Source organism: Oryctolagus cuniculus, chromosome 11, assembly GCF_051225735.1.
Source record: "Oryctolagus cuniculus isolate XC-2025 breed Fujian yellow rabbit chromosome 11, ASM5122573v1, whole genome shotgun sequence".
NCBI lineage: Eukaryota > Metazoa > Chordata > Mammalia > Lagomorpha > Leporidae > Oryctolagus > Oryctolagus cuniculus.
In genome coordinates, this window is record NC_142877.1 from 37922051 (window position 1) to 37945408 (window position 23358).

The 23358-nt window shown below is 41.3% G+C and overlaps 1 protein-coding gene and 1 long non-coding RNA gene across 4 annotated transcripts in view; one reads left to right on the top strand and one right to left on the bottom strand.

The window, feature by feature from the left end:
• Positions 1–23358, bottom strand: part of LOC149123418 (uncharacterized) — a 207965-nt gene that overhangs the window by 83161 nt on the left and 101446 nt on the right. The window lies entirely within an intron of this gene.
• SPTLC3 (serine palmitoyltransferase long chain base subunit 3) overlaps positions 1–23358 on the top strand; it is a 159547-nt gene that overhangs the window by 25149 nt on the left and 111040 nt on the right. Inside the window, exon 2 of the mRNA XM_002710970.6 lies at positions 9773–9955. Coding sequence (XP_002711016.4) covers positions 9773–9955 — 183 coding nt within the window. The remainder of the gene's footprint in view (positions 1–9772; positions 9956–23358) is intronic.

Below are 23358 nucleotides of genomic sequence, written 5' to 3' on the forward strand. Positions count from 1 at the left end.
GGCCATGAAGATTCAGATGGCAACAACAGAGAGAGGTTTTATGGGCTGGGCATGAAAGTGAGACACTGTGTTCCTATCCACTTCACATTAGTCAGAACTCAGTCACATGGCAACATTCATCTGCAAGGTTGTTGTGAGAAATGTGGCTCCCTTATAAGAAGGAAGCAAGGGAAATGAGTATGATGAACAGCCAGTCCTTGCCACACTGGTCATAGTGTTATAACATTTGAAAGCCCTGCATGAGACATAATGAAAGCTCTTATTTTTCCAAGTGATCTTTCATTTTCTGCTATTTTTTAAATGGATATAGAGTATTTATAAAATTACTTGTATTTCTTAATATTATAGAAATATCATTGTAATACAATATGATGAGTGTAATGATGATGTTCTACAGTGAGAACATCTATCCTTAAATTTTTGAAGACCTTTTGTAGCAGGAGTGGAGATGGGGGAGAGGTGGCAGTTCAGAAAAGAGTAGAAACTGAAGAGATTATAGAAAAGTGAAAGCATGAGAAAAGGTTAGGAAAAGATAAAAAGCACGATGTGAAGCAAAGGTAGTTTCATGCATAAGAAATAAATAAAAAAAATCAGAGATTGGGCAGGTCATTGTCTTCTATGCTAAGCAACTTAGCTTTATGCTGAAAACCAACACGTTTTCCAAAGATAGCTTTTGTCATGGCATAGCTGTGTTTATATGAAAGATAAAAAATATTTAATCCATGTACTGGGTTTCCTAAAGTTAAATGATTTTTACTTCAGTGCCTTTCACTGCACTTAATTCAGTCTGCAAATATTGATATAGAACCAACTATGTGTGAGGCCATGTGCAGACCCTAGGGATACAGTGATAAAGGAGAAAGGTATCTCCCTTGGCTCTCACACTGTAGCTTTAGTATACTACAAATCCCCAAAAGAGGGCAGGGGTACATAATTTTTCCAAAATCTGTTTTAGACCATCATCTCCAGGGAGTGCTCTGGAAAGCTTACTATAAATGAGAGTTAGATGTTGGAGATAGAGGTAGAATTACCTAAAAAGTACAGGGTTAAGGAGTCAGGATGGAGTAGAGACACCCAGGAGATGAGTACAGTAGTCCAGAAGAAAGGTGATCAACAACTCTTTTATGCTTTCCTCTGTCTTGAGGGTCTTTCTACCCATTTCTACTGCCTTTATCTCTTATCCTCCCATTCCTCACCCTTCAAGCCTTTTTCAGTTATTCCTCATTTGCAGTCCCCCTTCTCTGCCTCGTTTAGATGTCTCTCTCTCCCACTCTCACTACAGTACTGTTTGGCAGCGTCTAGTCTATCGTTTGTGCATCCTGATAGGAAAGAAACGAAAAGAAAAGCCAATGTTAACACAGTCTTTCAGATATAGTTGCTGCTGGTGCTTTGATGTTGTATAGAAAATAAGTTTTAGTCTAAGTTTCTTATACAGCTTTATATCTCAGTGGTCTGAATAAGCTGAATTGGCTGAGCAACTCATTTGATCTGTTCTATATATTCCATTGGGGCCCAATAAGTAGTAGTTTTCCACCTCTATCTGTCATGTGGAATATCTTATCCCATGTTCTGCCAGTAAGCTGCCAAAAGATTAATGATTAATTATATAAGTTGCCTTAAAACAGAAATAAAATTAGGGAAGAGTTATTCCAAATGGATTTATTAAAAATGACTAAATACATATAGAATCAAATGACACATTCTAAACAGGGCAACTTTCCTGTTTGTGAAAAAAGTGACCTAGGGTGAGACATGACCTTCACAAAACATTTCTAATATTTGCATGTATAAAACATACGGCCCAGGCTGCTGTTAAACTTAGTTCTTAAAATCCTCAGACAACTTAGAGGAATTAAGTTGTCCTAATTAAGTAATCAATTTAAATTATATTAAATTCCCTTACATATAAGATAAAACTGTGTACTCCATCATTCTTATTACATTTCATGATCTTTGCAGCTATAACACTCACAAAATTTCAGTCATATCTAATGGACATTCCAAAGTACTTTAAAAGCATAATAAATAGCAGCTTTGAAATCAATCAGACATCCAAAAAAATTAGATTAAAAGTACAGGATTCTAATGAGGAAAGAACTGCTTTGAATTTTATTTACCATTGGGTTAATGATAAAAATATATAAATATCGGTAGTAAGTAATGTATACTATTAAGAACAGCATGCTCATTAGATAATCAAAATGGATTCTGATCTTAAATAAATGAGGTGAGTATTGTCAGTGTGTACTTGGCAGCCATCAGTCCTGCCCTTAGCCTTGAAACTCTTCAGTTAGCCTCATAATCGAAGTACAATGTTTGTCCTATCCTTGACTGGGAAGGGGAACTGATAGAATCCCTTCAGCTGTGAATAATGGAAGACTCAACAAAGCTAGCTAGATTAAAAAAAGGATTTTGTTATTCTCACATAAGAAGTGAGGAGTTGGGTGATCCCTGGATGTGATGACTGGGGAAGTCAACAATGTTGTCAAAAAACGCAGTGTTTACCATCTTTCATGCATAACAAAGGTCTTCCCCTACTGACCACAAGATGGTTGCTGAAGTCTGGAAATCCAAAGCAGATACAACAATGTTTGAAAAAAAATAGACATTTTCCTTTTTCCCCATCTATTAAATTATGCCTTTTTGAGAAACCACCAAAGGGACTTTTCCTCAGTACCCACTGGCCAGGTCCACATGACCACATCTAAAACTGTCACTGGCCAGACTTCTATGGCGATCATGGACAATAAAGCTTATTCCCTGAGGTGAGGGAAGGGTCACCTTCAACTGAACACTAACTAAGGTTGGTTCTTCCTGCAAAAAGAATATAGGTTATGCTCATAAGGTAAGTAACCGTAAGCACCTACATTATGAAAATACCCCACCAGATTATCTACAAGTATTTAAAAAGAGAAATTGTGGACTTATAACGATACACATGCACTCAAATCTCTGTCTTCAATTCCTGTAATTCAAAGTTGTACCTGATACTTGTCGCTCCCCCTCTTCGTGGAGGAACGACACAGGACCCTGCGCTGTTCTTTCGTCTGCTCGACCCTCCCCGGGTTTGCTGCTGGTTCTTCCCGGGTTGGCTACTGTCCCTTCCACCTCCGTGGAAGGGCGGTTCCCCCTGGCCACTTTCCCCACTTCCGCAGGGGAGCAGCACACCGCCGGCCAGCTCTCTCGGGGGCTGCACAGGTGTTCCCCTTAGATGTTCCCCTTAGATGTTCCTGGTGCATGCCGTCTCTCTCCTCCTTTATAGTCCTCCTCCACCAATCCTAACTCGGCTGCCCACACGCCGAGTACGCTGCTCTCCTCCAATCAGGAGCAAGTCCTACAGTTTATTGGCTGAACTGGAGGCAGCTGTGTAGAAGCTGTTTTCTTCTCTCCCAGCGCCATATTGTGGGAGAGCAGATGCATAGAATAAGTCTTAATTCCAGTAACTTAGTCTAGTCCGAGTTGCTCCCCACAATACTCATGCCCAGTATATTCAGCAGTAACAACAGGACCATGGAGCTTCCTCAGGGTTCTAAAGGAAAAGTTCTCATACGTAACCAAGAGAAAGTATGGAAACCTTACTATTTCTGAATTCTCATCCCCTACAAGAGAACACTCACCTTAGGTCATCAAGAATGAAATGTCATTGCAGGCATTTTTCTTAGTGGTTAAGACATTACTTGAGATGTGGGCATCCCATATTAAAGTGCCTGGGTTTGATTCTTGACTCTCCTCCCAATTCTAGCTTTCTGATAATGCTCAAGTACTACGGTCTCTGTCACCCACATCAGAGCCCCATAATGAGTTCCCAGACCTTGACATTAGCCTGGCCCAACCCTGGCTGCTATAGGAGATCTGGAGAGCCAACCAGAACCAGAAGATAGGAGGTCACTGTGTCTCTTTGAAATAAATAAATAAATAAAAATAAATTTTAAAAGAAAGAGATGATCTCAGAAATGCAAAAAGTCTTTGTCCTTGAAAACATTTATATGTTAAAGCCTTTGTTCTTTTCTTTTCTTTTTTTTTTTTTTTTTTTTTTTTTACAGGCAGAGTAGACAGTGAGAGAGAGAGACAGAGAGAAAGGTCTTCCTTTTCCATTGGTTCACCCGCTAATGGCCGCTGTGGCCAGCGTACCGCGCTGATCCAAAGCCAGGAGCCAGGTGCTTCTCCTGGTCTCCCATGCGGGTGCAGGGCCCAAGCACTTGGGCCATCCTCCACTGCACTCCCGGGTCACAGCAGAGAGCTGGACAGGAAGAGGAGCGACCAGGACAGAATCCGTTGCCCCAACCGGGACGAGAACCAGGTGTGCCTGCGCCGCAGGCGGAGGATTAGCCTAGTTAACCACGGCGCCGGCCTAAAGCCTTTGTCCTTGAAAATATTTATATTTTAGCTCTGTAGATGGGTGCACTGGCTTTTCCCTGGGGCATAAGATGCTCTACAATCTGATCCAATTAAATTCATGATCCTTGACATGGACAGTTTTTGATGCCAACCTTTGAGGTTTGTTCTGATGCCAAGAGAGCACTCCTTACCCATTTGCCTGCTTCTCTCTAGTAAATTAATTGCCTACTGTTTATCATGTTGCTTTCATGGAGCCACCAGTCTTCTCTGTTATGCTTGCCATCAAAACCTTGGTTTTAAAAGCACTGTTTAGTCTCAAATACCCTACTTTCTTCTCAAAATAAAATCAGTTCTCTTAGACAATGCTTTGGAACTCTGGGATCTTGTGGTCTGCCCCTCAATTTGACCAAAACTAATGAGCCACTGGGCAAACAACAATGATCTCTCAAGGTGTGACATGCCAACCTGAGAAGCAGGCTTCTGCTGGGATAAGAGCCTCTGGTCACCGTGAGCTCCTCTTCCACCACAGAACCTCTATCCTTCTGGTGAGCTGGAAAAAGGACAGGGGGGACCCCAGTATTCCCAGCATGTCATGCCGTATATAGAGTATCTTCATGCTAAGAGTAGGTGTATGTGCTGCCGAAGCGAGCACAACCCTCAGCTTCTCAGCCACACTTACATGAAACTTAGACTCTACCGCACAGAGCTGGATGGGAGGGTGATAAGAAATGCTCTCAGGACACATCAAAGCAGGGGACAGGGAGACTCATCATCTTAGCTGTGCCTTCTCAGAGTAGAACTTTTTCATGCTGAACTGCAGGAGAGTAATGCAGGAGATGGCCATGTGCAGGGGTAACTGACGTGGCTCAAAATCACTGACTCTGACTTTCCTTTAAATATTTAGATTTTCTTGAATAAAGTTTCAAAGCTGCATTTTTTATCAGTTACAGGTTTTTTTTTTTTTTTTTTTGAACTGTGATGAAGGTCTATGGAATTCGTGACCCCACCATAAGGAAAATGATCTCCCTTTCTATAGATTTTTAACCAACTCCCATATTTGTATGTAGTATTTAATACAATAAGATTTTTATTCCACATCACTCACAGAGGTTCTGTTTTCTTGCTCAAAACCTAACTTCTACAATGTAATCAGAGACGCATTCCCAAACTGCCAGTATCCTTGAAAGGCTATGTTCTTTCTCAGAAGAGGGAAATTCTATGCTAACACCTGATCAGAATGTAGAAAACTCTTTGTTCCAGTCACTTCAGAGAAGAACATGACCTTCCCTTTATCTCCAGTTCTCTACGTTTTCTTTGGCATTTCATTATCCTAGAGCCAATCTTGTTCCCATACTTCCTGCCCTTACAGAGTGACCAAGTCCTGAAAAATCTGCTTCCTCCTTGTTCTCATCTTGACTTTTCTTTCCAAGGAGTGATCCAACAGCATGACTGAATGTTCCTTGTTACATGGGTGGCTTCAGTCTGAAAACAAAAATTTGCTTGTGAAATAGGTGGTGAATCTGCAGAATTATCTTGGTTTTTGATCGACTCACCCTTTATTTATCATACCTAAAGGACCAAAAGGAGAATAAGGGTCTGCAGCACAAGTTTTTCAAAGTGCTTTGAGATACTATAGGTCTTTATGGTTGGGAGAGTCACAAGTGTTCCTCATTCCATCCTCCTCAAGGGCCTTGTTCCAAGTACAATACTATCCCCTACTTTCTCTCCAGTTAGCCTCAACTGGAATTTTCCTCGGCTCCCATACACACTCAGTATATCTTTATTACAACATAATAATCTCCTATCACTTCCAGTATTCAGTGCCACCACCCACTCTCTGTCTCATTCTCACTATACTGCATTAATTAGTAGTCACAGCTCCCCACCCCATTGTCAACACACTCCCTCTCTGATAAACCTGCAGGGATAACAGCCTGATGAAATCACTTCTCAAGGATTCTTAGGAGAGCCTGCATATGCAATGATCTTTTCAACTTTAGTATTCCAACCCCAGTTACTCTTCCCCCTTCAAACTCCTTTCTCCTCCTGCTCTCCCTCCCACTCTTGCTGTTTCTTTACTGGATTCTCATTTTCCCACTGCAGTCTATGTGACGGCATCAGCCAAATAGATGTATTCTGTTCTTCCCCAAATATTTGCCTAAAATCTCCATTCTCACAGTTTTTCATTCACCATCCCTATTAAATTCATTGATATTCACAAGGTTATACAATAACCAAATGAAAATGCCTGCATTTGAATTCAACACTCTGAATCCTGCCCACATCTTCTCTGTCATTATGCTCCAACTCCCATCACAACTGGTCTCTTGAGGCCAGCAGTGTAGTGCAACAGGTAAAGCCACCACCTATACACCAGCATCCCAAACCAGAGAGCCATTTCAAGTCACAACTGCTCCACTTACAATCAAGCTTCCTGCTCATGTGCCTGGGAAAGCAATGGAATTTAGCCCAAGTACTTTGGCCTCTGCCAGCCACATGGAAGACCCCAAGGGAGTTCTAGGCTCCTGGTTTGGGCATTGGCCCAGGGCCAGCTTTGTAGGCACTTGGGGAGTGAAAAGCTAATAGTAGATTTCTGTCTCTGTCTTTACCCCTCTCAGTGTCACTCTGCCTTTCAAAAATATAAAATAAATCTTTAATTATAAAAAAAGATTGGGCTCCAATACAACCTCCTTCAGGAAGGCAGTCTTAACTGCTCAATGGAATAGGTCCTTCCCTTTCTGTCACCATTATGACATTTACATTTTCCTCTATATTAGGGTAATTTGCACCCACCTTTGCCAAACACACCACATATGTACTTCCTTGTACTATCTATTCCAGGAGAAAGAGGCTCTATTTATGAATTTCATATCCCCCCTCATCTTGACCTAAGACATAATAAAATAGGCACCCAATAAAAGAGATGCAAAATTGAAAGGGAGAGTAATTGCCTGTTAAGTTGAGTCCTCCTAGCATATCCTGACCCCCTATTTATTTCCAGATCTGACAGATGTGCAGGAAGAAAAACAAATCCAAGGGTGTTATGGTGTCTCAAATGTTCAGGTACACTGAGCAAGTGGCTTAGTGTCTATTGATTCTCAAAACTATGCAAGAAAAAGTAGAACAGGGAAAGTGTATGACAGATAAAAATGTGTGTACAGCAATAATAAGTGCTTGATAAGGACAAACTATTAAATGAGATTTTATGCTTCATTGACTTTGATAGGACAAAAATCTCATACTTCCAATACCTAACCAACCCCAAATTGGAAAGTCCTTTCAAGAGGTGTGGCTAATTTCAATTTGAAATTAAGGAAGATACTGAATGAGTCACTTGGCATCTGTTAAGACCTATACATTCCCAGAAAGTTTTATTCTCCATGAAAGTATGTTCTCTCTGTGAAATATGATTAAATTACATTAAATTATATTTAAAATGAAGTTATATAAGACAGAAGATATTTGTTTGAGGCTGATGGACATTTTTGAAAATTTCTCCTTTGTGTCATAACATTTTTATAGAACAAGTCACAGGGAGAAAAAATAGTTATGCAGGACCAGCCTGTGCAACCAACTGAGAGTTTTGTTGATATCAGTAGACTATCTATTAAGTAGAGTGTGGCTTGCTTTGGAACTAGTTCAAGCAGAAATTGCCCTGGATTTTTATTTTATTTATTTGAAAAACAGTGTTACAGAGAGAGAGAAGGAGAGAGAGTGTGTGTTTTCAAAGCTGGTTCACTCCCCAAATGGCCGCAACAGTCAGAATGGACCAGGCCAAAGCCAGGAGCCTGGGACTCCATCCAGGTCTCCCATGAGGATGGCAAAGGCCCACGTAAGTGAACCATCCTTTGCTGCTTTCCAAGGTACATTATCAGGGAGTTAGATCTTCCCAGGGATTTGCAAGGGAAATGTTCCCCTTATGTTGGCTAAATGTGGGGCTCTGTCTTCTCTTCCCTCTCCCTGTAACTCTGCCTTTCAAATAAATAAATAAAAATAAGTAATTATTTACTAATCTACTGAGTAAATCTTGATTGAGTTGCTATGTATAAATCAAATAATAATCAAAATGGTTTGGAGTTAAAAGTCTCTTTTCCATTGGAATCTTGTCACCTAAAATAAAAGTTTTAAATTTATCGTGAAAAATTTCAAGCACACAAGAGCAGAAAAAATAATGTAATAAGACCCATATAACTACCATCTAGATTCAACACTTGTTAACATTTTCCTAAAGGTGCTTCATCTATTTATGCAATTTTGACAAACCATTCGAAATAAAATTACAACTCTCATAGTAGAGAATATTTCAGCATGTAGCTATAAAAATTAGAACATTATCTTATGTCACTAAAATACTACTATCATTCTTAACAAAATTAATAATAATTCCTTAGTAATATGTATAGTCTACTTTGAATTTACAGGATAAAATATATCCTTTTTTCCTGCTTTCTCACATGAATTTAAAACAGTCACTATCTAGAGAAGGAACACTCACTGCTTGTTGTTACTCTTAAGTTCCCCTGTCAACTCTTCTTTTCTTTTGTGATAATTAAACTTTTGAAAAGACCAGACTAACTGTCATGTAGAAAAATCCCTTATCTTGGGTTATCTGACTGTTTTCATGTGCATTCATTTTCCATGCTCCTGCTTTCTGAAATTTCTTGTAAAATGAAAGTTAGATATACACTCAGTGATGCTGAGTACTGAATGTTATATTGTGATAAGAGAGTAGAATGACTAGTTGTTCCAACATTTGTGATACAACTTGGTAACTTGGTGAAATAGGGTAATGAATCCAGGTTTGCAATTAGGGAGTAAGCCATGCCATGTGATTGAACTTTGGCAACCAGCAAATACCCTAGTCCTCATTAATTCTGCAACTAATGGCTTGAGTATGTGTTTAGGATTTTTGCATAAAACAACTAACTTAGGGCCGGTGCTTTGGCTTCTAAGCCTCTGCCTGTGACGCTTGGGCAACAATTCACATCCTGGCTGCTCCTCTTCCAATCCAGCTTTCTACTGTGGCCTGGGAAAGTGGAAGAAGATGGCCCAAGTGCTTGGGCCCCTGAAACCATGTGGGAGACCTGGAGGAAGCTCCTGGCTCCTGGCTTTGGATCTGCTCAGCTCTGGCCATTGTGGCCACGTGGGGAGTGAACCAGCAGATGAAAGACCTGTCTCCCTCTCTCTCTGTCTGTAACTCTGCCTCTCAAATAAATAAATCAAATCTTTAAAAACAAAACAACTATCTGATAGGGATTACCAAATAAAATTTTCATGTCTGATTAGCCTCTTCAAATCATTTTGATTTTACAGTAATATTTTATAATATTAAATATGTTCTTTGAAATATAAAAGGTTGTAAGTCCAAAATTCCAAGTATCATCGTATATTTGTAAGGGGAGAGTACTAATTGTATTCTCTTTTGTATCTTCAGCAAAATGGGAAACCACATATTAACATGGAGATTGAAGAGTCCTTTGAAGAAGCACCTCTTCATGTTATGGTTTTCACTTATATGGGATATGGAATTGGAACCCTGTTTGGTTATCTCAGAGACTTTTTGAGAAATTGGGGAATAGAAAAATGCAATGCAGCCGTAGAGCGAGAAGAACAAAAGGTATGTATGTGCACCTCCCTGGATCTTTGTCAATACCTGTTCTCTAAAGTTCTCAGTAGTGGTGATGCAGGTATAGATTCTGGAAAGAATGAGATGTTCAGGAACTCTTCAGGATAAATACCATCCATCTTCACCCCTAAGCCCTACCATTTGAGTGTTTGGGATTGTTTTTTACAAACATTTTTTGGGCCAGATACTGAGCTAGGCATTTTTTTCTCTGTAAATTATAATATGTAATTTTTATAATAAATCCCATGAGATAAACATCAAAATACCATTTGAAAAATGAAAACTTTATAATCTAAGTGTAAGAACACACAAATGGGATGGTCCTCCAGTCTTCTAGTTTTAAATTGAATATTATTTATGTTGTATCCTGAAATAGAAAAGCGTGTTTTCATCTAGGTCAGTTTCCCAACTTTGGCACTACTTGCATTTTAGTCTGGATAATTCTTTGATGTGGGAGGCCACATTGAACAATGTAGGAATTTTAACAGCACCCCTGAACTCTATGCACTAGATTAGCCATTAGCAGTAAGACACATTAATAATAATCAAAAATTCCTTCAAACATTGCCAAATATCATGTGAGCTCAAAATCACTCATGGATTACAACCACTGATCTAGGTATAGTTAACCTATAAAAGTCTATATCATTGCTTTTTGCACAGAACTAGAGGACACAAAGATTCTGCTTTATGTTAATATATTTCCCCCAACTGAGTCAAAGGATTTATGATGCCACGAATAACTTTTTTTCACCAAACCATTGCCTTGGGATATTATATATGAGTATGTATGCACCATCCATGTGATTAGAATCTTGAACCCATAAAGAACAAAGGCAAGACACAAACTTCAATATAACAAGAAATCCTCAAATTCTGTGACTTAACAACTAGTATCCACAGTAAGGTAAACATTATTGTGATACACCCATGAAGAAAACATATGGAATGCTTTTTTTAAAAAGACATTTTTAATTATTTAATTGTTTGAAATGCACACGCACACACACAGAGAGAGAGAGAGAGAAAGAGAGAGAGAGAGAGAGAGAGAGAGAGAGAGAGATTGCTTTTCTGTTGGTTCTTTCCACAAATGTCCACAGTAGCCAGGGCTTGGCCAAGCTGAAGCCAGGAGTGGGGAATTCAATCCAGGTTTCCCAAGTAGGTTGTAGGAACTCAGTTACTGAAGGCATCATCTGCTCTCTCCCAAGTTGCACATTAGGAGCTGAACCAGGATTCAAAGCCAAGTACCCTGATAAGAGATGTGGGCAGCCCAAGCCAAACGCCTGTCCCCATATGGAACATTTCTTTTGGAATTGCCTTAGGTCTAATGTGTCACTTTCAGAAGAAATTCAGAACCCTCTTTAACAGTGTAATTGCTTCTACTTGCAGCAAGTATTTGAGCATATGCTGTATACCACTTACTTGGTTCTGATATTTATAGCAGAAAAGACAGATCCTGGCATCAGGTAATTTGAAGTCTGTTATGCAAGCACACTCTACAGCAAATCGAATGCTAATTATTTATGGTCTGGAGGAGAGAGACGTGGGTCATAGATTTCCATGTCTTCCACATTTTAAAGGAGTCAGAAAGTCATAGGGCTGAGGCTTGAATGGTGAATAGGAGTTGGCCAAACAAGCAAGGATGTAAAGGAAGATATTCTCAAAAGAAGTCACTTCATGTACAAAGGAATACTTTAATTCATGAATAAAGCGGGATTATCTTTGAGCATGTATTTTATGCCAGGCACTATGCTACAATCTGGGGAAACCAGAAGAACCAAGACAGACACAGATCCTGCCCTTAGAGAGCTAACCATAAGAAAGCAATACAATTTACAAGAGGTATAGTGCATGTAAGAGGAGGGCAGCATGAGAGCAAAGAGAAATGTCTGTCCTGAATTTAGCATTCAATGAAGGCTTCTGAGAGGAAGAGAAAGTTAAACTGAGAGCTAAAGGCTGAGAAGTAAGCAGCAAGGCAAAGGGTGAGGCAAGATGGGGGAAGCGTCTTTAGGGAGTGGGAACGTGGTACAAGATGGTCCAGAGGTAAGAGAAGGCATTGTGCATTCAAGAAAACCAGGAATTCCAATGAACAGAGTGTTGGGAGTGAGAGTGGGAGTGTGTAGGGAAAAAGACTGTGTGAGAGGCTTGGGGACTGGACTACAATGGGTTTTTATAAGTCATGCACATTTACTATAAGAACAATGGGAAAGCACTGAAGGATTTCAGGCAGAGGAATGTAGATTTACAGATTCAAAAGATCATTCTCTTTGCTGTATGCGAAATGGATGACAGAAAGGCAACATGCAGGTCAAAGCACAAACTAAGAGGCTGATGCAGAAATTCAGGGTTTTTTTTAACTTTTATTTAATAAATATAAATTTCCAAAGTACAGCTTTTGGATTACAGTGGCTTTTTCCCCCCATAACTTCCACCCACCCTCAACCCTCCCATCTCGCGCTCCCTCTCCCATTCCATTCACATCAAGATTCATTTCCAATTCTCTTTATATACATAAGATCAATTTAGTATATATTAAGTAATGAGTTCAACAGTTTGCACCCACACAGAAACACAAAGTGTAAAATACTGTTTTAGTACTAGTTATAGCATTAATTCTCATTGAACAACACATTAAGGACAGAGATCCTACATGGGAAGTAAGTGCACAGTGACTCCTGTTGTTGATTTAACAATTGATGCTCTTGTTTATGGCGTCAGTAATCACCCTAGGCTCTTGTCATGTGTTGCCAAGGCTATGAAAGCCTTTTGAGTTCGCCGACTCCGATCTTATTTAGACAAGGTCATAATCAAAGTGGAAGTTCTCTCCTCCCTTCAGAGAAAGGTACCTCCTTCTTTGATGGCCTGTACTTTCCACTGGGATCTCACTCACAGAGATCTTTCATTTAGGGTTTGTGTGTGTGTGTATGTGTTTGTTTGTTTGTTTGTTTTTTTGTCAGAGTATCTTGGCTTTCCATGCCTGAAATACTCTCATGGGCTCTTCAGCCAGATCCGAATGCCTTAAGGGCTGATTCTGAGGCCAGAGTGCTGTTTAGGACATCTGCCATTCTATGGGTCTGCTGTGTATCTCACTTCCCATGTTGGATCGTTCTCTCCCTTTTTGATTCTATCAGCTAGTAGTAGCAGACACTAGTCTTGTTTATGATATCCCTTTGATTCTTAATCCTTTCATTATGATCAATTGTGAACTGAAACTGATCACTTTGACTAGTGAGATGGCATTGGTACATGCCACCTTGATGGGATTGAATTGGAATCCCCTGGCATCATTAAAAATATCTAGGTAAGACACTTGGGCTGGAAGCAGAGTGGTTACCATAGAGGTAGTGACAGGAGATAAGACCAAGAGATGTTTATGAGCTGGAGTTAGAAATGATAGATTTGACATGGGGAATTGGGAAAATGGACAAATAAGAAAGCACATCCAGGTTTATGATCTGGGTAGCTGGGTAGAAGAAGATGGTATCACTCGCTGAGATGAGGAAAAGACAAGAAAGATTGGAGGGGGAAACTGAGCAATTCATTTTTTGACAAATTGATCTTAAAGAATTGACAGCTAAATATAGAGATCTTGACCTCCAGAGAAAAGTGTCAGATGGATCCCATGCATCTTCAGCGTATCTTCAGCCTACTCATCTAAATCAAAGCCAGAGAAACACATGAGTTCTCCCAAGGAGGATCCACAAGGAAAAAGTGAAAAGATGAGAAAAGAACAAATAACTCCAGAAAAGTTAATAGATGTCAGAGAAGGAATATTCCAATTCAAGTCTAGAGAGCCACAATAAAGAAAGTTTACAATAGTTTAGGAAGGAGATGGTGCTTGAAGTAGGGAAGACACAGACAGAATAGAAAGCTAGTCATAGATACTCGCGTTTGGAAGGAATCGACAAGTCATGGTGACTGAGTAGATGGAAAATAAAATGAAGCAATGACAGATAAATCCAAAACTTCTAGCTTGGACAGACACATGGATAGCAATTTTGTATCCATCACAATGGAATATATTGCAAAAAGATGGCCACAGATCCAGTTTTGAGGATACAAAAGCACTTGAATAATATACAGAAACAGTAAAATCAAGCAAGATTCAAGCCAGCCTTCTCCCAGAGATGAAGGTTTCCCCAGTCCTAGTAGAGCTAATGATGAAAATGGGAAATTGGGATTAAAAAGAGAGTTCTTAGGGCAAGCACCTGTGGCAAAGCAGGTTAAGCCAACACCTGCAAAACCAGCATTACATATGGACACCAGTTCAAGTCCCAGCTGCTCCACTTCCAATCTAGCTCCCTGCGAATGTGCCTGGGAAAGCAGAAGAAGATGGCCCAAATACATAGGCCCTTGCACCCACATGGGAGACTCAGATGGAGCTCCTGGCTCCTGGCATTGGACCAGGACTAGCCCATTGCAGCCATTTAGATAATGAACCAGAGGGTTGAAAATCTCTCTCTCTCTCCCTCTTTCTCTCTGCAAGTCTGCCTTTAAAAATAAATTAATTAATAGGCTTTTTTAGTTTTATTTTTATTTATTTATTTTTTTAAACTTTTATTTAATGAATATAAATTTCCAAAGTACAGCTTATGGATTACAATGGCTTCCCCCACATACCGTCCCTCCCACCCACTCCTCTCCCCTTTCCCACTCCCTCTCCCCTTCCATTCACATCAAGATTCATTTTTGATTATCTTAATATACAGAAGATCAGCTTAGTATACATTAAGTAAGGATTTCAACAGTTTGCTCCCACACAGAAACATAAAGTGAAAAATAATAGATGATTTTTTTAAATGATGATGAAATCAGATCAGACCTATTGTCATGTTTAATCCCAGTGAGAGTCAAGTTGGGAGTTGATAATTTCTTTTTTTTTTTTTTAACAGAGGATCAGTTTAGTATACATTAAGTAAAGATTTCAACAGTTTGCACCCCCATAGAAACACAAAGTGAAATATATTGTTTGAGTACTCGTTATAGCATTAAATCTCAATGTACAGCACATTAAGGACAGAGATCCTACATGAGGAGTAAGTGCACAGTGACTCCTGTTGTTGACTTTACCAATTGACACTCCTGTCTATGGCATCAGTAATCTCCCTATGCTCCAGTCATGAGTTTCCAAGGCTATGGAAGCCCTCTGAGTTCTCCGATTCTTATCTTGTTTAGACAAGGTCATAGTCAAAGTGGAGGTTCTCTCCTCCCTTCAGAGAAAGGTACCTCCTTCTTTGAAGACCTGTTCTTTCCACTGGGATCTCACTCGCAGAGATCTTTTGCCAGAGTGTCTTGGCTTTCCATGCCTGAAATACTCTCATGGGCTTTTCAGCCAGATCCGAATGCCTTTAGGGCTGATTCTGAGGCCAGAGTGCTATTTAGGACATCTGCCATTCTATGAGTCTGCTGAGTATCTCACTTCCCATGTTGGATCACTCTCCCCTTTATTTATTCTGTCGCTTAGTGTTAGCAGGTACTAGACTTGTTTATGTGCTCCCTTTGACTCTTAGTCCTTTCATTATGATCAATTGTGAACTGAAATTGATCACTTGGAATAGTGAGATGGCATTGGTACATGCCACCTTGATGGGATTGAATTGGAATCCCCTGGTATGTTTCTAACTCTACCATTTGGGGCAAGTCAGCTTGAGCATGTCCCAAATTATACATCTCTTCCCTCTCTTATTCCCACTCTTATGTTTAACAGGGATCACATTTCAGTTAATTTTTAACACTTAAGAATAACTGTGTATTAATTACAGAATTAAACCAGTCATATTAAGTAGAACAGACAAAAAAACTACTAAGAGGGATAATGTATTAAGTTGTTCATTAACAGTCAGGGCTATGCTGATCAAGTCACCGTTTCCCATAGTGTCCATTTCACTTCAGGAGGTTTCCTTTTTGGTGTTCAGTCAGTTGTCAACGATCAGGGAGAACATATGGTATTTGTCCCTTTGGGACTGGCTTATTTCACTCAGCATGATGTGTTCCAGATTCCTCCATTTTGTTGCAAATGACTGGATTTTTAAAAATTAATTTATTTATTTGAAAAGCAGAGTGACAGAGAGGCAGAGGCAGAGAGAGAGAGAGAGAGAGAGAGAGAGAGAGAGAGAGAGAGAGGTCTTCCATTAGCTGGTTCACTCCCCAGATGGCCGCAATGGCTGGAGCTGTGCCAATCTGAAACCAGGAGCAGGTGCAAGGGCCCAAGGGCTTGGACCATCTTCCTCTGCTTTCCCAGGCCATAGCAGAGAGCTAGATCAGAAGTGGAGCAGCCGGGACTCGAACCGGTATCCATATGGGATGCTGGCACTGTAGGCAGCAGCTTTACCTGCTATGCCACAGCACCAACCCCAATAATAGGTTTTTTAAGAAGGGAGTCTTTTGGTCATTGTCATAATGATCATGACAGCCCCACTCTCATACTAACTGGACTATCCTAGAGGTTCTCATTACTAATCTACAGGCTTATCAGGCACTAGGGAGCAGGGCACGATAAACAAGCACATTTCAGAGCACTTGCAAGGACAAAAGATTAATCAAATGTAAATTTCTCAGATGAGACATCTTTTGGCAGGCTCTGGCTTGAGATTTGCAACCTCTTTTGAGACCTGAGTTTCCATATTTTTGCTTCATTAACCCAGCAGATCCAGTCTTCTTGCCTTTTCTAAAGAGTTTCTTACAATTCAAGAAGAAAAAAAAATGTAAATATCCATGTCAAATTATTCCCTGTGGAGTGTATTCTGAGACGGTAGCTTGAGTGCAGGAAGCTCCCTCGGGTCCTGGGATCAATGCCTATGAGAGAGTAAAGGAAGTAACATGGAGCAATGGGGTTGGAGCAAGACAGTAGTGAAGAATCAGTAAATGCTTCAGCCTGCCCCACAGAGAGTGCCGGGGATGGGAGGGCCCTTCGCAGTCATCAGGAAAGAGGGCTGGGTCTTCACACCCCAGCTTCAGGAGATACTGGCACCAGGGGTCTTGGTTGAGGTAGATTCTTTCAGGCCCAGGTAATCCTCCGAGAGCTGTAAGTTCCAATGCTGCAGCAGGTAGGCCAAGGAGTACGTTAGTCCTGAATGATGTGCTGGGACTAACACAGCCATCTGTACTCCAACACCAGTCCCCATTGCTACAAGAATTGCTCGAACTGCTCTCACTGGAGGATATGCATTTTAAAAAATCAGTATCTTGCATTATTTACAAAATAAATGCTTTATTTACATTCTGCTTGATCTCTTGAGCTAGAGAGCATTAGTCAGTAGACTTGCCATGGTATTTACAACTTCTATATGGCATTCTTTCTATGAGTGTTATGTGTTCCATTTGAGCCCTTTTTTTAAAAACGATTTATTTGGCCCCAATATTGAACAGGTTCTGTAAGACCTGATAATGTGACACCAGCTTGGTATAAAACAATTCAGTTCTAGTCATGCTTACGTTAGTTCCATACACTCCCCATTACCTCTGCAAGTAAATCCCTGGCATTTCTGATCCATTCTCAGAGATATTTTACTCCTACCTCCAACAAAGAGGACTCAGTTGGGTGTAGCTTTGGAAAATTTTAAAACAAATATTCTAGTGTTTCCATGAAATGAAAGTTGTCATTTTGGATCCACATTTTACATTCTCATTAGCAGCAGGATTAGCCCAGAAGAACGTTCCTCTGAATAACTTGAAGAATGAGGTCCATCAAAATTTCTGGGTGTTACAGAGTCTTGTCCAGAGCAAACAGACCAAGTGCTGATCTTCCTGTTTGGACCTGCAGGGGCCTAACTTGGAGAGCTTCATTGGGGTATCTATCCCTTCAGTACTTACATTGTCCATCAGCACATGAAACACTACGTTAGACCAGTGTCTCACAGCCTTTGCAACCCGTCGGAATCACTGAGAAGCTTTGAAAGATACTAATGCCTGGACTTCACCCATAGATATCCTGATTTAACTGCTTTATGGTGCAGCCTGTGTAGCGGGGCTCATATAAGCCTCCCAGGTGACTCTGTAGATGCCTAAAGTAGCAAACCAATGTTTTAGAACAAAGCTTCTCCAACTTTACCGTGTTTCCACATTATATGGGGATCATGTTAACATGCAAGTTCTGCTTCAGTAGCCAAGACTCTGTAGCTATAACAAGCTTCCAGATGAAGCCAGGGCTGCTGGAGCAAGTGCCACCCATCAATCTTTCTAATCACCATAAACTGAGGGTGAGTTAATCTCAGGCCCGGTCCAGCACCTCTGAAGCAAGTCATGATTTAATCATGATCCTTGGGTGATATGGACAAACATTAAGATTTGAAAAGTGCTGCTATTCTGAAAGTACTCTGATGTCCAGCTGTCACCTGTGTTCAGGTGGAGGCAGCACCATCCCTTAGAGCCATCTCCTGTCACATGCATAGTAGCTATTTCACTGCCAATTCCATGAAAGGCAGTCCCAACCTACAAGCACTTTCCTGTGATTGCCCTTGGAAGTTAACCGTTACAGGTCAGCAGCTGATAATACCAGATCAGTGCGTCTCAACCTTGGCTATTCATTGTTAACAGCAGGACTGCCCCCCATCCGAGGGATTTGTCTTTACCAGCCTTGTCACTCCTGTAACTGCCTCTGACATCACTTAGCCTGCTCTGTCCATGGAGCCTGCAATCCCTTGATTTTTAGCTCTTTTAGGCTCCCCTATACCCACTTTTCCTTCTTTATATCCAGCTGAAATTCCATGGGCTTTGAGTCAAGGGTACTCCAAAATGCTTATAGAAAAGTGGAATAAAAAGATAAACTTAGGAGACAGCAAAATGGCAGAATAGGGAGGGAGCTTACTACTCTAGTCTAGGGGAAGATAGTTAAAAAATTAAAAACCGGCCTGCACCGTGGCTCACTAGGCTAATCCTCCACCTTGCGGCGCTGGCACACCGGGTTCTAGTCCTGGTCAGGGCACCGGATTCTGTCCCGGTTGCCCCTCTTCCAGGCCAGCTCTCTGCTGTGGCCAGGGAGTGCAGTGGAGGGTGGCCCAAGTGCTTGGGCCCTGCACCCCATGGGAGACCAGGATAAGTACTTGGATCCTGCCATCGGAGGAGGCCTACCGCGGCGGCCATTGGAGGGTGAACCAACGGCAAAGGAAGACCTTTCTCTCTGTCTCTCTCTCTCTCACTGTCCACTCTGCCTGTCAAATAAATAAATAAATAAATAAAAATAAATAAATAAATAAAAAACCATGGAGAGAGTGCAATCTCAGAGAAGAGTTAGGGGGAAAACAGCAGAGGAAACTCCACCCAAATTAGAGGGACACTGTGGATCTATATGGAGGGTGTGGACATGCACAACTCAGGAACCCAGCAGCTGAGAGCCTCAGCACCAGCTCTGGAGAGTGAGCTGAGACCAGACTGTAACAGCCCAAACCATTGGCAATAAAGCTGTAGGAAGAGCCTGGCATGCGTCCAGCGTGAAGCCCTGTGGGGGACAGTATACCTGCCAACCTAGAGGAATAAGAAAGCAGGCATGTTTCTCTCTCTCTGACCATCCAGCACCAGTGCCCTGTAACTAGCCAAGAGAGGGTGGGCACCATTTTGGAGATCTATAACAGCTGCACCAGCTTGTGTCTCGGTGCCCAGCAACCAGCCAAGAGGAGATGCCCGAGTCTGGCTGGGAGAATTGACAGGGGCTGGGTACTAGCCTTGTATACTGAGACTGCGAAAGCACTGTGGCTGCATGGGAGGGTGCAGAGTATGCCTGGGTCTTTGGGCAGTCACTATGGAGAGCTCCACACCTTCAGGGCTCCCTGATTCCATGGTGAGGGTCATTGCTGCAGGATCTATGCTCACATCGAGGATTGCATAGATCCTTTGTGTGGTTCTTGGGGCAGCGTGAACAAATATTATACCTACTGGTGCTAGCAACCAGGCATTCATCTCCTTGGAGAACAGGAGGTGAGCATGAGACCATGCCAACAAAGCAAATAAAACCTCCCTTCTGATAAAAAAAATGGGGGGGGGCAATATTTACCACTCCCAATTTGGGTGTCACCCCTTACCCTGGAGCACTGAATAGAGCTTCCTGGCCACACCCAGCACACGCCTCAGGATATTCACTGAAAGAGCAAACACTCCACTAATCCAGAGGCATAGTCCAAAGACAAAAGTCATCACAGGGATGGCCAGCGCCGCGGCTCACTAGGCTAATCCTCCGCCTTGAGGCGCCGGCACACCAGGTTCTAGTCCCGGTCGGGGCGCCGGATTCTGTCCCGGTTGCCCCTCTTCCAGGCCAGCTCTCTGCTGTGACCTGGGAGTGCAGTGGAGGGTGGCCCAAGTGCTTGGGCCCTGCACCCCATGGGAGACCAGGAGAAGCACCTGGCTCCTGCCATTGGATCAGCTCGGTGCGCCGGCCGCAGCACGCCAGCCATGGAGGCCATTGCAGGGTGAACCAACGGCAAAGGAAGACCTTCCTCTCTGTCTCTCTCTCTCACTGTCCACTCTGCCTGTCCAAAAAAAAAAAAAAGCCATCACAGGAAAAAAAAACCAACAAGTATCTCCACTTCAATCCTAGAATGTGAAAATGAAGAGATTGAAGAAATGCCAGAAACAGAATTCAAAAAATTGATCATAGGATTACTTAGAAATAATCAGAAGCAAGTCCATGAATTAAAGAAATCCATACATGGTAAAAATGAACATTTTTTCCATGAAATTGAGATTTTAAAGGGAAATCAAAATTAAATCTTAGAAATGAAGAATTCAATAGAATAAAAAAATGTGGTGGAAAGCCTTAACAACAGAGTTGGTGAGGATCCTTTCTTCCAAAAGAATATTCAAGTTAGACAAATCTCAGAAAATTTTACAGTCAGACACAGAAAAAAAAAGAAATTAGAAAATTAAAAAACAGTGCCAGAGATTTATGGGATACTACCAAATGACCCAATATACAGGCCTTAGGAGTTCATGAGTGTGTGGAAAGAGAGACTGGATTAGAAGGACTTTTTAGTGAAATAACTACAGAAAACTTCCCTAATTTGGAGAAAGGGACATCCAATACAGAAAACACCAAAAATTCCTAATAGACATGACCAGAAAAGACCTTCAACATGGCACATTGTAGTCAAACTCTGCACAGTAAAACATAAAGAGAAGATTCTAAAATGTGCATGGGAGAAACACCAGATTACTTTCAGAGGATCTCCAATTAGACTCACGTCAGACTTCTGATCAGAAACCCTACAGGCTCGGAGAGAATGGCAAGGTATATAGTCTAGGTCTTAAGAGAAAAAAACTGTCAACCCAGAATACTGTATCCTGTAAAGCTCTCATTTATGAATGAAGGTGAAATAAAGACCTTCCATTACAAATAGAAATTGAATTTATCACCACTCATCCAGCCTTATAAAAGATGTTTAAGGATGTGAAACACACAGAAACACAGAAATATGATCATCACTATGAAAGAAGATGAAGGCAGAAAATCTCCCAAAGTACAAAGGAAATCCAAAGTAAACAATAGGGATATTTATAGAAAAATGACAGGGCCAAGTCCTTACTTATAGTCACCTTGAATGTAAATGGCCTCAACTCTCCAGTTAAAAGATACAGACTGGCTGAATGGATTAAAAAACAAAACCCCTCTATTTGTTGCCTACAAGAAACACATCTCACCAACTAGGATACACACAGACTGAAAGTGAAAAAAATGGAAAAAAGATATTCCATGGTAACAAAAACCAAAAAAGAGCTGGTGTAGCCATCTAATAGTAGACAAAATAGACTTTCACATAAAAACTGTTAAAAGAGACAAAGAAGGACACTGTGCAATGATTAAGGAATCAATTCAACAGGAAGATGTGACTATAATAAATGTATATGCATCTAATTATAGGGCAACTGGCTATTTCTGAAGGGAGACATAGAATCCCATATAATAGTTGTCAGGGACTTCAATACTCCACTTTCAGCAATGAACAGATCAACCAGACAGAAAATCAGCAAGGAAACAACAGTTAGTTGACACTATAGACCAAATGGACCTAATGAATATCTACAGAACTTTTCAACCTACAGCTGCAGAATATACATTTTTATCACTAGTGAATGAAACTTTATCTAGGATAGACCGTATGGTAGGCCATAAAGCAAGCTTCAGCAAATTAAAAAAAAAAAATCATACCATGCATCTTCTCTGAACACAACTGAATGAAGCTGGAAATCAGCAACTCGGGAATCTCTAGAGCATATGCAAACACATGGAGACTGAAAAACATGTTCCTGAATGAGCAGTGGGTCATAGAAGAAATCAAAAATAAATCAAACAACTGTCGAAGAACAGTTTTTTTTATTTCATACTATTTGTTGAACTCTTAGTATAGAGTTAATCTTCTATGAATAAAGTTAGTTGAAAATAGATCTCAGTGAAAAAAAAAGTAAGAATGGGAATACAAGAGGGAGGAGGAAGAAGGGTGGGAGAGCAGGTACAGTGGGAAGAATCACTCTTTCTTTCTTTCTTTCTTTCTTTTTTTTTTTTTGACAGGCAGAGTGGACAGTGAGAGAGAGAGAGACAGAGAGAAAGGTCTTCCTTTGCCATTGGTTCACCCTCCAATGGCCACTGCGGCAGGCACGCTGCGGCTGGCGTATCGCGCTGATCCGATGGCAGGAGCCAGATGCTTCTCCTGGTCTCCCATGGGGTGCAGGGCCCAAGCACTTGGGCCACCCTCCACTACACTCCTTGGCCACAGCAGAGAGCTGGCCTGGAAGAGGGGCAACCGGGACAGAATCTGGCACCCCGACCGGGACTAGAACCTGGTGTGCCGGCACCTCAAGGTGGAGGATTAGCCTATAGAGCCACGGCGCTGGCCGGAATCACTCTTTTCTTAAAGTCATATTTATGAAATGTGTGAAATTTTGTGTACCTTAAATAGAAGGTTTCTGGGGGTGGAAAAGATAAACTTCGGGGTAGGCTTTTGGTGTAGCGGTTAACTACAACTTGGAATGTCCACATCCATGTATCAGAGTGCCTTCCTGACTTTCAGCCAATAATTATGCTTGCTATCTCATTGAGAAAACTGGGCGGGGGCGGGAGTCAGAACTTCCACTTGCTCACTCCACCACTACTTCCATGCACCTATGCCCACATAATTGGCTTTAGGCCAGGTATTACCATGAAGGAGATGTCTGGACTTCCACCTAGGCCAAGCTCTTCATCTGTGCACTAGATCACACTCATCAGCAATCATTCCACTTAGACACAATTGAAAATGGGCTTGAGTTTCCCCTCCACATCTAAGCCTTCTGCAGTCTTTCCCAGATCAGTCAATGGCAACTCAACCAGTCCAGGTGTGCTAGACTTTTCTCCTCTAAGTCATTCCAGACTCTTTTTCTAAGATCCCAATTCAAATCTGTCAGCAGGTGAAGTTTTATTGGGGTATTCC